The 15,629-nt window shown below is 35.4% G+C and overlaps 1 protein-coding gene across 1 annotated transcript; it reads left to right on the top strand.

The window, feature by feature from the left end:
- The first annotated feature begins 894 nt into the window (after window positions 1–894).
- On the top strand, window positions 895–6,502 carry LOC148913386 (uncharacterized). The gene is made up of 18 exons (XM_089030643.1): window positions 895–899; window positions 1,297–1,367; window positions 1,948–2,019; window positions 2,130–2,198; window positions 2,459–2,494; window positions 2,594–2,635; window positions 2,819–2,943; window positions 3,656–3,737; window positions 3,877–3,972; window positions 4,362–4,449; window positions 4,768–4,951; window positions 5,063–5,194; window positions 5,294–5,425; window positions 5,530–5,566; window positions 5,683–5,737; window positions 6,127–6,162; window positions 6,293–6,328; window positions 6,470–6,502. Exons 1-14 carry the CDS (start codon window positions 895–897, stop codon window positions 5,557–5,559), a joined length of 1,164 nt encoding a protein of 387 aa, XP_088886769.1. The 3' UTR covers window positions 5,560–5,566; window positions 5,683–5,737; window positions 6,127–6,162; window positions 6,293–6,328; window positions 6,470–6,502.
- Window positions 6,503–15,629: the final 9,127 nt, after the last annotated feature.

Below are 15,629 nucleotides of genomic sequence, written 5' to 3'. Positions count from 1 at the left end.
GTCCGTCGCTCTAGCAGTATGTAAGGATTGTCGCTTCCAATCTAATTCATTCTTTCTTTAATAATGTTATTTGATTTATTTTTTTTTGTAGGATAAAGTTGTAACCGCTCACGAGTAGAGGCAATTCGGAAAATTGGCATTGGTTTCCAGGGAAGGCGCCGACCTGATAAGGTTCTTCAGAGCACTAGGTTCGCAGAAGTTTTTCTCTACCAGGTCGCCGCATGCAAAGAAGAGAAAATGGTACCGATAAGTTGTTGTGACTGTTTAAACGATCAAATTCGAGTTTTGTAAGTTAATTCCCTTTTTTTGCAGATGGTCAACGTCAGTCCGCATTCATTCTGGCTCGCGTCGCGATCACGTTCCGTTCGCGTCCCCTCTCCGCGTTCCCACCATGGACATTTCATATGATGTGTAACTAGCCTTTTGGTTTCACAATAGGTATATTCCTTCTCTTATGATTTAGTTTCCATAATATCTTACTGAGTACCGTATGAATGGTTTGTTCCTAAATTATTAAAGAATCTTGGTTTGTGCGCTTTGGAATGATTTTTTAAATTGTTTTTCACATTTCGATGTAACGATGAGAGGATCCACCACACCCATGCTTAGGAAACGAGAAGTACTGAAGAAGAATTTCCAAAAGATTATGATCTATAAAGACAGAAGAGGAATTAGTTTTCTCGCGATGACAAACTTACACTTTGTTTTATTTGTTTGTTTCATTTAGTTGAGACCGACGATCCTCCATCACTATGCCTAGGAGAACGACGAGAAGGTAGATATTTTCTATGATGTGGGAACTTAAACTTTTGTTCCTCAACCTGTAGAACTTTCTTAAAGAAAGATAATCACCAGCTAAAACACTATTGTGAGATGCGCGGATGTTTTTAAGAGATGCAGTAAGAGCTCCTCTTTCTCCTACGAAGGATAGCGTCCAAAACTGTCAGTAAGTTTTTTCATCTTTTCACACGCGGGTGTATTAATTACCTTTTCGGTCATTACTGTTATCCGTCTCTGTGTTAAGTTTCATTAAATGTTTACTCCTCGGACCTTGTTGGTTCCAAATATTAACGAAACTAAAGTCCGGTTTGTGCTTGTATGATGAATCTTGAAATTATTGTTTCCATTGTTGAGAACGATAGGACGAACCCCCCACTCTCTATGCAATACAGAGGTAAGAGTGATGTTCCCAAAAAGATTCTGCAACATTACATTCCTTTCTACACTAAAAAACCACTTTTGAAACACTACCGCTATTTATCACTATTTGAACATTCATTGTTTTTTTTTCGACAGAGCAGAAACGAGAAACGTTTCACGACGACGACGATCACCAATCATGTATGATGGAAATACAAGAAGAGAAAGTAAGTTTTATTCGTTTTGATTATGGATTGTCCTGTGTCACATCTGGAATTTATGCAAGACGTGACTCAGGCTACGACTCATTCAGACCGTCAGAGGAGACAGTCACCGTCCACAACAACCGTGAAGAGTTGAATTAAAAAAAAAAACACTAAACGGCCTCAAATCGCTTTGAAACTTCGCCAGAAGACCTGAACAAAGTAAAAGCAACAACTGCAGCAATTTTTTATGCAAAATTTGAGTTAAACATTTTATTGTCATGACTTTAATTAATCATAAACTCCCATACATTTCCTTATAAACCATACAAATGAACCTCGTGGCGCCTGTGAGACGTTGTGATGGATATGGCCCGGGAACGAAGTCCTAATTGGGGGGGTGTTTAGATTGCATGCGCGCGAATGCAGTCATTTGGCCAAGGGCTCGTTTTTAATTTCCATCCAGCTTTTTCCTTGTTTGTGCGACCACACCTCAGACTTTTGTTCTTTAAAACAAACCAATATCTTTAAGCGCAGCTTAATATACTGTTTGATTTTTAATGATTTCATTTTTTTGTTTGTTTGTTTGTTTCTATCTCCACAGATTCCACAGTAGAAAGGCCGAACGGGACGTATATAACGGAAGTCGAAGGATCTATAGAAACCCAGCAATCAGGTAAAAAGAAATCCTTATTATATAAGTATATGTAGCATTATTGCTAAGTAATTGGATAGACTTTACTTGGTAGTAGACATATATATATTTTTTATTTTGACGTTTATCAGTTCCTCAAGTACCAATAGTGGTTTCCGAAGAAGAAGAAGGACAAGAAGAGCTTTCGGAAGTATTGGAAGGTAACTGTGTCATATATCATCATTCGATGTTATTCATTGCTAAATCAATCTACCATTGTACTAATGCTCACAAAATTACCAAGCAATCAATAGTTAAAAGATATGACAACTCTTTTTTGGTCAAATTCATCCCTCCCTCCCTCCTTCCCTCCCTTTAATTAAATTAAATGAATTAAATAAATGATAATTTATATGATCACATTAACTCCAGAACAGTCAGAGTCCATATTTAATCTGTTCATATTCTTTCACGTTTATAGTGGTTGAGGATATTGATGTAACAAATTATGCAGAAGGTAGTAGTAAATACTCCCCTATAGTATCTGTTTATTTTTTAATAATAGTGTCAAGTCAGTTTTATTCACAATAGCCTTCTTGTGATTATTCATTTTAAGCTGGCGAGATTAAAGAAAATCTGAACCTGGACTGTGTTAAAGGTATTGCCAGTAATGATTACCATTATTAGTTTCATCCACGAAGCTAACAACATGAATAATTATAAAGAAATAGTGAAAGGGTAAATTACTTCATACTCTACGTGGCTATGGAACTCGTATCATTAGTATTCTAGTCTGATATATCCTCATAGTTGTACGATTCTATTTCATCTCTAATTTTAGATGCTTGTGATCAGGGTGACATGTCATTGTCACTGATGTGTGAGGATGAGATGAAGAAGGCCATACACAGTATGGGAATAGAAGGATGTAGAATGCCACTATTTGTCCCCATATCATTTGATGAGGTGAGACGTTGATATGATGTTGCCTGTTTAAAGTACACAATGTAAACAAGGGGTCTGAATGGATAAATGGCAAAGGCATTTGTCCATTGCCTTTTTTATCTGCTTGTAACTATTGAAATAAGAAAAAAATATTTTCAGTTACCAAAAAAATGCTAGATTGGCTATTACTACCAATAACTTGAAATCTTGTTGGTGTTTGATGTACATGATGGACCTGGGATGATGATTGCATCACATGTCATTTTTATAGTATTTAAATTCAATTCAATTCATAACCTTCATACGAGCTGAATGAATCATGAACATTAGACAAAGTTAACAACGTGGTCTTCTTTGATGTCCTTGGGGTCTGCCAGCTTAAAGTTGGACATTTTACCTTTTGTTGATTTAATTTATATTATTCATTTAATTTACAGCTATGCCTACAAATGATGTACTTAGTCAAAGGATCTGTTGTTGTCATCCTTTCTCCTTCTGAACATTCAAGGGAGGCTACAATAAGGTAAAGGTTGTAACTACTTTATTTTTAAGATTTTAAGGTTTTATCGCAAAAAAGGTTATGTCCATAGTGAGCTTTACTACATTATGTGTTATACGTGCATTTGCTGTGTATCAGGGAATCCTGGTACTGTATTACTTTGAGAAGGAAATACCAAACTTGAAATTATTTCTTGTCTCTAACATGAATATGTTTATGTATCACTGTTTACAGTTCTTTAATGAAAATTGCACAGACCAGCAGCAGCAAATTTTGTTCTGGATAAGGGACGCAAGTGCAAAAGATGGAAGAGAAGGTTGAAAATAAATTTAGCTATTGATCATAAAAAAATTGTCGCATAATTATTCACATACATTTTCTTAAAAAACAATTTCATAAAACATATTTTCTATAAAATTGGTGATTGATATTGTTATAACATTTTATTTTCTTAGTGCGAAAAAAATATGGTTCAGGAAGAAAGGAAGATGAGATACATCTTTTTGGGCCAGCGATTGGCATGTCACCCAACCATATTTGTTACTATTCAGGTAAGAACATTTTAAAAGGAAGTATTGGTATTAAAGCTGATGCAGATGGATGATTCAACTTCTAATGGTCAAAGAAGAATCAGACAAAAAAGCCATAACCGTGTAATCATTATAGTGCAGGCAGCAACGCAGGAAAATGACACCACTGGCAATTAATGTTCTAATCATTGAGTTACAATGTTATCCCATTTAATACAACTTGTCAGTGCATAGAGAATAAGATTCTTTGTTTGTTCTCTGCTCTATGTGCCGTGTGAATGACACATGGTCTGAATTGTAACGCAATAAGTTGGGTCCATCAAATTCAGTACAATTGTAAACTTGAAATTTATTTGCTACATTTACTACATTTTATAATATTCCTTTAATTAATTTATTTTTTAATGCAGGTGCATCATTACGACGTTGGTGTGACCGAAACATGGAAGATAAAGTGAAAATAATTGAGGGGCTGTGTGTTTTGGTTAATAGAGAGAGGTAAGCCAGTTCCAAGTTTATTACGTTGTACAAACTCCAAATTAACTAATCATATGTAAAACCTCAATTTATTTAGTATCTTATGCTATACAATGATGACACATTTTACTATATCACTATAGGAGCTGAGATTTGATATGGCTAAAGCAAAACTGTTGCGCTAGTTTTCTAATAGTTGTCAGTCGTTTTCCAATGCAAAATCAAACAATGAATACAAAAACATTTTACAATCAAACATGTTTTTGTTTGGGTAGGTGATCAATTGTAGATAAAATTTACAGTACTTGATACATAATATTCAATTTTTTTAATTTACAGAAGACAGTTAATGCAGGTGAGAGAAGAAAAAGAAAGACAAGATGAGGAGTATCGAGAAATGAAGAGGCAAGAAGAAGAAGAAATGAAGAAGGAATTAATGGAAGCAGAAGAAACAAAAAAGAGGAAAGAAAAAGAGGAACAAGAAAAGCAACAGGAGAAAGAAAGAAAAGAAAAAGAAGAAAAAGTATAGCTGAATACATGATTCATTATATCAATCAAGAAACATTTGGAAACTTGTTTGAATGACTGTATCAAATATCAGAACATATTTAATATATTTTACTTATATTATTAGATACGCCAATCAAGACGTCGCAGAGTTGGACCAGAGCCCACGGGAGTAGATCAGAAGGACATGGTGACAGCAGTGGTTGTTACTCCTTTTGGGAGGTTAAAAAGGAAGTTTAAAAAGGGGGTTTATTTTCAGGTACTACAATGAATACAAAGAAAATTATTTGGTAAAGCAACTTACACTGTACTATAACATAATGCTTTATTGATTGGATTTTTTAAATTATTATTTCAGGAAGTTTATGATTGGATTGCAACTCATGAGCAGTGTTCAATTTTTTTTTCATTGTCAACATTTGACAACAATATTATCCTATTGGATAAGATTCAGAATGAGAGCCAGGGCCTCTTGTATTACAAGGAGTTGGTAAATATGAAAGAAAGTCATTTTAATTTGCTGCAGATTGCAGACAGCGGATTGTGTATTTAGTAACATTCGGTAATATCATGCAATATTTTTGCAATTTTCAGAGTAAAGAAGAAGCAGAAAAAATTTTTTAGAAGCGAGGTAAGACAAAGCAAGGAATAGTATTTATTTGAAAACAAAATCTATTTGCAAATGTCAGGAAAATGTATACAAGTTTACAGTGTTGATAGTTTAAATAAAAATCTAAATGGTTTCAGGTTTCTTTTTTTGGAAGCTATGAATACGTAGATGACTTGGACAACACTGTGAACAGTAAGTGACATAAATTATTAGTATTATCCATTAATTGGGATCTTCATCTGCAAACTTCCAATTTGTTGACAATCAAATAAGAATTTGTGAATGAGAAGAGAACAATAAATAAATAATAAATACAAGGCAAGTTTTTGAACGTAGACCAATAAAACTTTCCCAACTTTCGGAATTTTGGGATATTTTGATCATTGCCATTTGATTAATAACAAACAAGATGATAAAATGCTAGTTTCCTCTGACAATTGAAACTTGGCATATCCAGTACTGCAACAAGAATGGTTATTAATTAATTACTAAATTAATTGAAGTACTGGTTTCTAAGTACCCCCTCCCATGAATTTGGTATATACATTTGATTTAATTTTTCCCCCTTCTGCTATGTGCAGATGATGTGCCACAACATGAAGAGATTGGCGTAGTGGGTAAGTGCAACATTTTTATGAATGTACCAGGATTTTGAGTATGTAGGATGGTTCTGGTGGTAGGGGCAAAAGGACTTCTAGAGGTGGTTAATTTGATTTTCTTTTGTTTTTTCCCTTCTGTTATGCACAGATAATGTGCCACAACATGAAGTTGGAGGCGTAGTGGGTAAGTGAAACATGTTTATGGATGTCACAGGACTTTGAGTAGGAGAGTTCTGTCTGGTGGTAGGGGAAAAAGGACTACTATAAGTGATTAATTCCTTTTTTTTCCCCTTTCTTTTCTTTTTTATTTTTTTGCTATGCACAGATGATGTGCCACAGCATGAAGGTGGCGTAGTGGGTAAGTGCAGCATGTTTATGAATGACCTGTTCTCAAAACATATGATTATCTAAAATTATGAATTGGTTATATCCCTATGCCTTTACTATTTACAGAAAAGAAAAAGAAGAAGAAGAAAAGAAGAAAAACAAAGAAAAACTAGAATAGAGTTGACATAATTAGAATACAGTTGACAATGAAATTATGAAGACGCCTTTCATTCACTTTTATTTTATTTAGTAAATTTCGATAGTAGAGTGCACGCACTAAAGCCGTGAAACATTTGGAATACTAATAATAAGCCTGAAGCGAGATGACGTTTTACCCCCGTCTCTAGACCATAATAGTTTTTGAAATTCTTTCATATTAAATTTTTTGACTCCTTAGAGAATACAAGAACAATAGTCATAATTAAAGAACAAAAGCAGTGTGAAAAGTATTATGGTCTATAGACGGGGGTAAAACGTCATCTCGCTTCAGGCTTATTAGTAATTCATACAGACTCCTTTGGTTCCTATTTTTTTATGTCTGAAACTGTAGTTGAAAATAAAAAAATGGAAATTATCAATTTTTGTTTAATATCTGAAGCGTCATGTAATATTTATAAAAGTGATATGTAACAAAATATGAAAAATAAAAGAGAGTTACATATAAATATGGATAGTCTGACTCGTGTTTGTCTGAATCGTGTATAAATGTAAAGAAAGAAAACGGAATTATAAAATGCATCTTATATATATGTATAAAGGAATTTGAGTTTTTCTTGGTTTCGTTTATGATTTTCATTCTTTTTCTTTCAAGCTTCATTTGCTAATTGTTTTTAGACCTAGTTGAATGTATTCCAGCTAGATGATTTAATTTCTTTATCTGCATAAAGTGATATACATATAGTCCGAACATCATAGACTCGGGTAATCGAAACAGTTGCGGTTTACAAAGCATTCGAGAGAGCAACTATTTATGAAAAAATTATAAAAAACATCAAAGACAGCTTGGAATGGGTACGGCACGCGCTTCATATGTCATACCAAACTTTCGCTGATGCATCTACGACGCTCGATCATTCGAACGACGCACGTTCACCCTACACGACGCTCGTTCACTCAACATCGTCCGGACCGGACATGAGCCATACGGATACGACGCTCGTTCAATGAATCGTACACGATTTGATAAACGAGCGTCGTATCCGTATGGACGTGCGTCGTTTACCAGAAACAATGAATGATCCGGGATCCCGATATCCCAGATAGACACATTGATCCTGATTGTCTGCACCTTTAGGAGTTAATATTTCTTATTCTTTTGTTTTTCTAATTTTGGCCTATTGTCGCAAAGTGAGTCATTCAGTTTCAGTTAAGATATCGATGTAGAAACTTCGATAAAAACGAGACCGTATTTTATACTCACCAAACCAACGTTAATGTGATGATAGTTGAACTCAGCATTTGGTTTGAAGTCACTAGAGGATTTGTACTTGTCAGTAGGAAGAAGTTGACAGAGTTTGAATCCTCTCGTAGGATTCACTGCCATGTTAAACGACAAACAGTGGTGATGTTCAATGCATTTCAACGTACAGTCAATCGAGTTACTGACGTTGTAGATCTGAAGCGGTGTGACGGACAGTTGGTGTAGAACATCGATAACGAATCGAGCTTGTTTGAGAAAACGACCACGAGCAAGCAACTGGATCGAAGGTGGGAACCAGTAGAACAAAATAGACAATAGAAAAAGTGAAGAAGAGAGTCTTGATGGCTTCATATTTTGCATTGCTTGACGCCTTCTTTCCTTTGCCTTGTGACAGCACTAGGCAACTGAAAAATTGAAGAACTGGCGCCGGTTTTTGTTCGCCGTTTTAGGAACTTGTTGAGGCCTGTTTACCCAATTATCAGTTGGAGCTCAGTGTTTTGGCTTTGCTGGTCGTCAGTTGACGTTAATAAGCCTCACAAATTTTGACTCCTTCGTTCGACGCTGTGAGCAGTTATTATCACTCTCAGAAATATAAAATTCCCTTTCTCCGGGATCCTCTGTCCATAAAATTTACTTAAGCTTCAATATTCAGATAAAGAAGTCAAGAATGTGTATATATAGAAATTAGTCAGATAGTTATGTCACAATAATTAATCTTCCACAAAACTAGCCTCATCTTAAAAATTGTAAAAAATCTATTCCATAATATAGCATAGAGCGCATAAATGCTCCACAGGAGAAAAAATAAACAAGTTCATTTTCTCTTGGTATCAGCATAGTATATATACTGATAGTATATATATATATATATATATATACACCTAACCAAAAAAAGTCTGCAACTTTACATATATATATCTCTTTTGTTTTTCTATCGTTTCGTCTCTCGAGAACAAAAGACAGTATATATATATCTAAAGTTACAGAAATCGTTTTGCTTAGGTGTTTATATATATATATATATATATATATATATATATATCGATTTGCAAAAAAATTGCAAAAGTCAAGTATATCTATATATATCCATATGTAAGCTAATTTGCATATTTCCAGATTCTTTAAATATAACGATTTTCGACCAAAAGTCAGCCAAATATCTAGAATTAATGCTTACAACGTACACTATGATTATATTTCACCGAAAACATTGTATTTACCCTTTACTAGAACGTTTTTAAAATTGGAAATTACCCATAATATGCACCCGATATATTAATATATCGATATTCATATTATTTACAGACTTTATGCAAAGCGCTGTGTATATATATAGAGAAGATCAAACCCTGGAATGTGCGTAGCAAATTATTTATTTTGCTTCTTAAATCAAATAGAATCTTAAAATAAATATTGCTATGTACCTCATGTTCCTTTGTGAGTAGACTTTGAAGCCAAAATTATTTGTATTTCTCAAATGATGACATATCTTAGTGCAGTAATGACAAGAAAATCAATGAAAAACACAGTGGCTGTCTTTGTTGTTGTTGACGATGTGAAGTTTGTTATCGTACAATGACTTATTAGCAATGGAAAGCCTCTTGTACGCGGATCAAAACTAACTGACTGAACTGGATTAATTTTCTCTGGGTAGTATGCTTTGTCGGCTTTCACTCCCATGTAGAGCTTCAGAAAGGACTTCACTGCAGTTGTGAAACTGCGAAGTAGATGTTGAGCGTGATATTTATAGTTAATTATTTTGGAAATACTTTTATTGAATAAATACATGATAACAATATTTTAGTATTTGTTAAATCATTGCTAAAAACTTTTGAGTGTATAGACCGACCAATTTGTGGTTTGCTTTGTCTTTTTGGAGTGACCCTCTGACACAATCTTGTCCAGCTCACTGTTTGAAAGTGATGCAAATATTGACGTTTTATTACTAGGCTGATCAAATGACAACTCTATACTAAATGTCGGAGATTGATGAGTATTTTCGCTAGTTTTTTCAGTCATTTTCAGTTATCTTTTCTAGATAAATTGTCAGCAAAAATTTTTTTTTCGCCGAAGCAAATAAAGCTGTAGCCTGCATTCCTTCATATCAATGCATCAATGCATTCCTTCATAACTGGAGGGAGGGTACATGATTTAATAGTAGTACTCTTTATGATGTCTGACAGTTCTACACTGGTGATTGTTTGGAATTACTAAAGTTTTGCACCATGATAGATGGACTCGAACTTAGGAATAATGAGCGCAGCTTTCCTGGATGTGATGCCAGCGCTTATCTTTAGTGATTTTGCTTGAAAAGAACTCTACAAAATCGTCAGCTAATTGTGAAGAGTCATCATGTGAAGGTAGTTTTCGATCAGTTTTCGCTGCGTGATATTTATCTTTTCAACACTCGAAGATTTCGTATCTCCGCGCGCCCATGTGATATCTTCTATTTATTTCATAGCCAAATAAGCGATATAAATTCGTTAGAAATATGTTTAAAGGATTATTTGTTTTTCTCTAACCGTTCTGCAGTTCTCAAACTCTCCATTATCTTGCATTATTGATTATATTCTTCAAATATTGTCTTTTTAAATATCCAAACCAGTGAAGTGGAACTGTGAAACTCGGTTAGTAAAAGGATTCAATACTTAGCGAAAAGTATTTACGGCCAAAGTTACCAGCTCTATTACCGTGCGTAGTATTTTATCGATATATTTATGTATATGCCTTCAATATTAAGTAGAGACTGAAAGCCGTATTTTCCTTCAGGCTCTACTAACCCACGCGATTGAAGCTAAAATACTACTGACGACTGAGTAGCTGTATTAATATCTGAATTACAATCCTAAAAATCTTCTTTTACTGCTCAATTATATTACAAAGCCCGGAATTACATCCTCAGCTGCTAAGCCAATCTATGAACCCAGAATCTATAAACACGGATTAGAATGCACTTTTTGCGAGAGGGGAAAGACAAAAACAAGAAGCTGTAAGAGAGTACACTGGGTTGCCTGGCGGGTGGGATAGCTTCGAAACGTCAGAGCGCTGTTATGTTAGTACAGTGTGCTGGACGAAATACGAAACAGCTGATGTGGGATACCCTACCAAAATGTAGTGTAATGCGCATGGTCGAATTTAAATTATAGCTTAAGTTTGCGCAGTAGAGGGAGGTGGGGCTAAAAGACATGGGTTGCGTTACACAATTTTAAACTTCTTAAGGACGTTCAAGGGTATTGTTAGCGCGCATCCCTTCTACGCATGAATTTAGAGAGCGCGCGGTCATCGTTATGACGTCATCCCAATGTTTTGATAAGCAAAATCCCATAAAAGTTGACGTCTGTAATATCTTATAGCTTTAAAACGAAGTCGGCCGCCCCCTTTTTATTTCATTTTTTGAAAATACTTCGTAATACCTAACTTTAGAGGAAAAATTTAAAAAATCTGACGATGGGATGAAATCGAAACCAAAATGACTCAGCACTTAGTGAGTGTATTTCACTCAGAAAATTTTTATTCAATCGCCGAAATAAGACGAGCTTTTCTACAAATTCCTTTACTTATGCTGCACGTCAAAGCTTTGAGTTTAGCTTCTGGTTTTTGATTGACCGACTTTGATATCAATCAAACCGTGGAACACAAATAAACAGCGTTGTGTTACGCATGACACACTACTTATCAATTTTACCTAGCTTGCCACGACTGTATAAATCAGCTTATGAGCATAACTGGGCAGATCGCTCTTTCTGAAGTTCTTCGTAAAACACGTAGGCATAGACATCATACATAGGTAACAAAGGCATAATCTTAATTTTTCATCTAATATCTGAAACCTGATGAGAGGAAGAAATCCATCTTACTGACCGGAGCAACCGCAGCCAGAATGGATCTCAAACAGTACAAGTCGGCATGTACATCCACAACACATACACAGGACGCCGGGCGAAGTGTTAAAAATAAGTAAAAGTGGTACGAGGTTGGGGGTGGGGTAGGGAATAAATACGAAATAATAAATACTATACTCCGAATTCTTTCCGCCGAGGAATGCGTTGAAATTCTCATCGTATTACTGCTATACCATCAACTTCAAGGCATTAAAAGTAGAAAATATTTATTTGTTCATCAAATTCAAAGCTATTTTTTGGCGATTCCGGGTTTTAGTATTTCGTGCGATTATTCCGGATTCCGGGTTCCGTTGCGGATTCCGAAATCCGTGTTTTAGGCAAACCCAGGTCAGTATTTCACTCATAAAATATTCATTTTCTCACTCAAATAAGCCAACTTTTTCTACGAATTCCCTTAGAAATATCATTCTGCTCGTCTTTATTCGGGTTTGTATATCACTGGTTGTTTTTATAGAGCAAGTCTTCGAGTTGTTGAACGAGACGGCGTTTATGGTCTGATATCGATAAAAGCCTAGTTAAGAGTTCATTGAGAAACACTTGCTTTATCTTCGTTTTGCCTTCGACTTTACTACTCAAGTGAAGCATGTTGAAGGTCGAGTATCCCCCAGGCCTTAACGCAAGCGAAACAAGAAGCACGGTATAAAAGGCAGTATATATGCACGCATCAAATAAAATGTTAAACACTTTCTGTACAATATTTGTTGTCACTTGTCGTTTTATGTTGCACGAAGAAATAGTGTTTTAAAGTTTATTTGCATGCAAAGGGCTGTTCGTTTTAGCGGCATTAAATCCGCAGGAGGCATCCATGCAAAGAACATGTGGCCCGAGGAGCTTCGGTCTTGTCGAGTCCAGCTAGCTGATGCTTTGTCTAGTCTTGTTTCAATGATAGAACATCAGCAGGAGGTAAAACGATTCGAGCTGAACCGCAAACTGAATAAAGGCCTGGGCATTACTGTCAACAAATGCAATGAAAATTCAGGATTAATGCAAATTTGGCAGTGATTTGGCAGCGTTTTCGTCATTCTTCAACGAGGACCGCCATTCACAGAACTTAGTGCAGCCTTTGCTGCTCATTGAGATTACATACGGACTTGCACGTTGTTGGTAATGGCCATGGTCCCTAAGGTATTATCTTGAAGGTATTATTACACCTTTTACTGCTCATTAACAGAAAATGTACATTCATTTGTGCCAATAGTTGTATCAATATAAACGTGTAATGTACTTTCATCAACACCACAAGTAACATCATTAGCGCGGATCACCTCCTAATAACGATATTTGAATATGCGTGTACATTCATAGGCATCATTGGACAATCAATAGCGCGTTCGTACATTCATATGCGCGGAATGTATTTTCTTGTGCGCGGGATTAAACTTCAATAACACGACAAACAATTGCATTTATGGACAATCATTATGGACATCAAGTGAAAATTCACTAGTTCTATTAGCATAACCATTGACAATCTATAACGCGTTTAGTGGACAATCCGTGAGCATCAATGTACCATTCATTAAAGTGTATATCAAGGAAATTTTTTTTCTTTCAAAATCACTTATATGTAAATAGTGTATTAGTATGGTTACAGTATTTTGTATGTAAAATTTTCTTTTACGAGATATAAACATTTGAAATATCAGTATGCCAATGAGACTACGTAAATTCAGTACCAATTTATTATTCCAATATGCTTTTGCGGAAGTACTGCTGTTTCAGTTCATTCGCTGGGAACGTACTCCACAATATAAAGGTAAGCGGCGAAAATAATATCTTTAGAAGCTATACTATGACACCATCAATCAAGGCAACAACTCGCTTTTAATGTTTTCTCTAAAATAAAATTACGGGCAGCTTTGCTTTGAGAAGTTAGAGCGACGAAGTCACGAAACGAAATGGAATGCTGAACGAGCGGCGTGGCTTGGAAGAAATCATAACAATATAACAAGTCTGTTATAAACTAAGGTTGGGTTTGAGCCGAAGTCACTTAACTCTTGCAATAGATATTAAACTAATACACATTAAGAGACCCTAATTCGTTGTTTTCTTTCGTGTCTATTTGACTAGAGTGAAGTCACTAAACCCGTGCAATAGATGTTAGACTAATACACATTAAAAGACCATAGTTCCATTGCTTTATTTCGTGTCTATTTGACTAGAGTGAAGTCACTAAACCCGTGCAATAGATATTAGACTAATACACATTAAAAGGCCCTAGTTCCATTGCTTTATTTCGTGTCTATTTGACTAGAAAAAAACCGTGCATTAGATGTTAGACTAATACACATTAAAAGGCCCTAGTTCCATTGCTTTCTTTCGTGTCTATTTGTCTAGAGTGAAGTCACTAAACCCGTGCAATAGATATTAGATTAATACACATTAGTAGACCCTAATTCCATTGTCTTCTTTCGTGTCTATTGACTAGAGTGAAGTCACTAAACCCGTGCAATAGATTTTAGACTATAAATACACATTAAAAGGCCCTAGTTCCATTGCTTTCTTTCGTGTCTATTTGACTAGAGTGAAGTCACTAAACCCGTGCAATAGATATTAGACTAGTACACATTAGTAGACCCTAATTCCATTGTTTTCGTTTGTGTCTATTATAGGACTATTACACGTTGACTAGTATGTTTTATTGCACTTTTATGGTCGATGTCCGTGTGATAAAGCCGTAATATGCTGTGTCTAGATGGCCGGCAGCCGGCGAGGGTCTTCAAATTACTAAATTGGCCGGCAGTTCATAATTTTCTCTGATTTCTCGAGTAAATGCTATTGCTACGGAATTCAAACTACAAAATGATGATTTAGAAGTAGCAAGCGCTTGCACTTCACCCACTAGATTTTAGATTGCAGCTTTGCCCTCCTCCGTACACACTAGTAGAACAACTTCTTTGCCGGTGACACAATCAGAGAAAATTATGAACTGCCGGCCATTTAGTAATTTGAAGACCCAGGGCGGCTGCCGGCCATCTAGACACACGTAAATAAATACCATGATATCAGTGACGTGATACGGTATCACTTCACGGTAAACTGGAAATTGTTGAAAGTTTTGTCATTTTATCGACCCTAAATGTGTAATAAAAAACTTATTTCATGTTAAGAGCCTGATATCCCTATTACTCTCTCGTTTTCCACTATATGATATGTCTGATATCGCGAAGGAGAGAGCGGAATCGCTCGTTCGCGTTATATATTGAAACTCGAGGTTTGGTCTAATTAGCGTTGTCAAACTCATTAATACTTCATGAGGAAAACACAACAGAAATCACGACCGTGAAGAGTGTTGCAAATCTGATACAAAATTGTGCTCATTTGCATAAACTTTAAGTTGGATTTTCTTGGCCAGATTCACTTTAATTTTGAAAATTTTAGTGAAACACAAAGGAACTAACCTAGACGTTTAATACGTCATATACAGTATTTGTGACCGTGTTGTATAACAGATATACAATCACTCGGCTACGCCTCGTGGTTGTATATCTGATACAACACGGCCACTCGTACTGTATATATTACTTACCGCCCCAAACTGTCCTCATTTCAGGCTCGAGATTAAAATACTTAAAATGTTTCAATGAAAATAAAACTTTGACATTATATGTCAACATATTGCAGTAAACGTTGAGAAACTTTATTAATGAATTTATGAACATGTTAGTTATCATAATGTCCAAAAATACGGCTCCCATCGAACTTTAGTTGACCCAATATCAGTGTAAGTAATATATACAGTATGAGTGGCCGTGTTGTATCAGATATACAACCACGAGGCGTAGCCGAGTGATTGTATATCTGTTATACAACACGGTCACAAATACTGTATATGA

The sequence above is a fragment of the Actinia tenebrosa genome, unplaced genomic scaffold (assembly GCF_029948245.1).
Source record: "Actinia tenebrosa isolate PJP-AT-01 unplaced genomic scaffold, QUT_ActTen_1.0 PGA_scaffold0__85_contigs__length_37466705, whole genome shotgun sequence".
Lineage (NCBI taxonomy): Eukaryota > Metazoa > Cnidaria > Anthozoa > Actiniaria > Actiniidae > Actinia > Actinia tenebrosa.
Note: the sequence above shows the minus strand (reverse complement) of the source record. Positions and strands in the feature narration are given on the sequence as shown.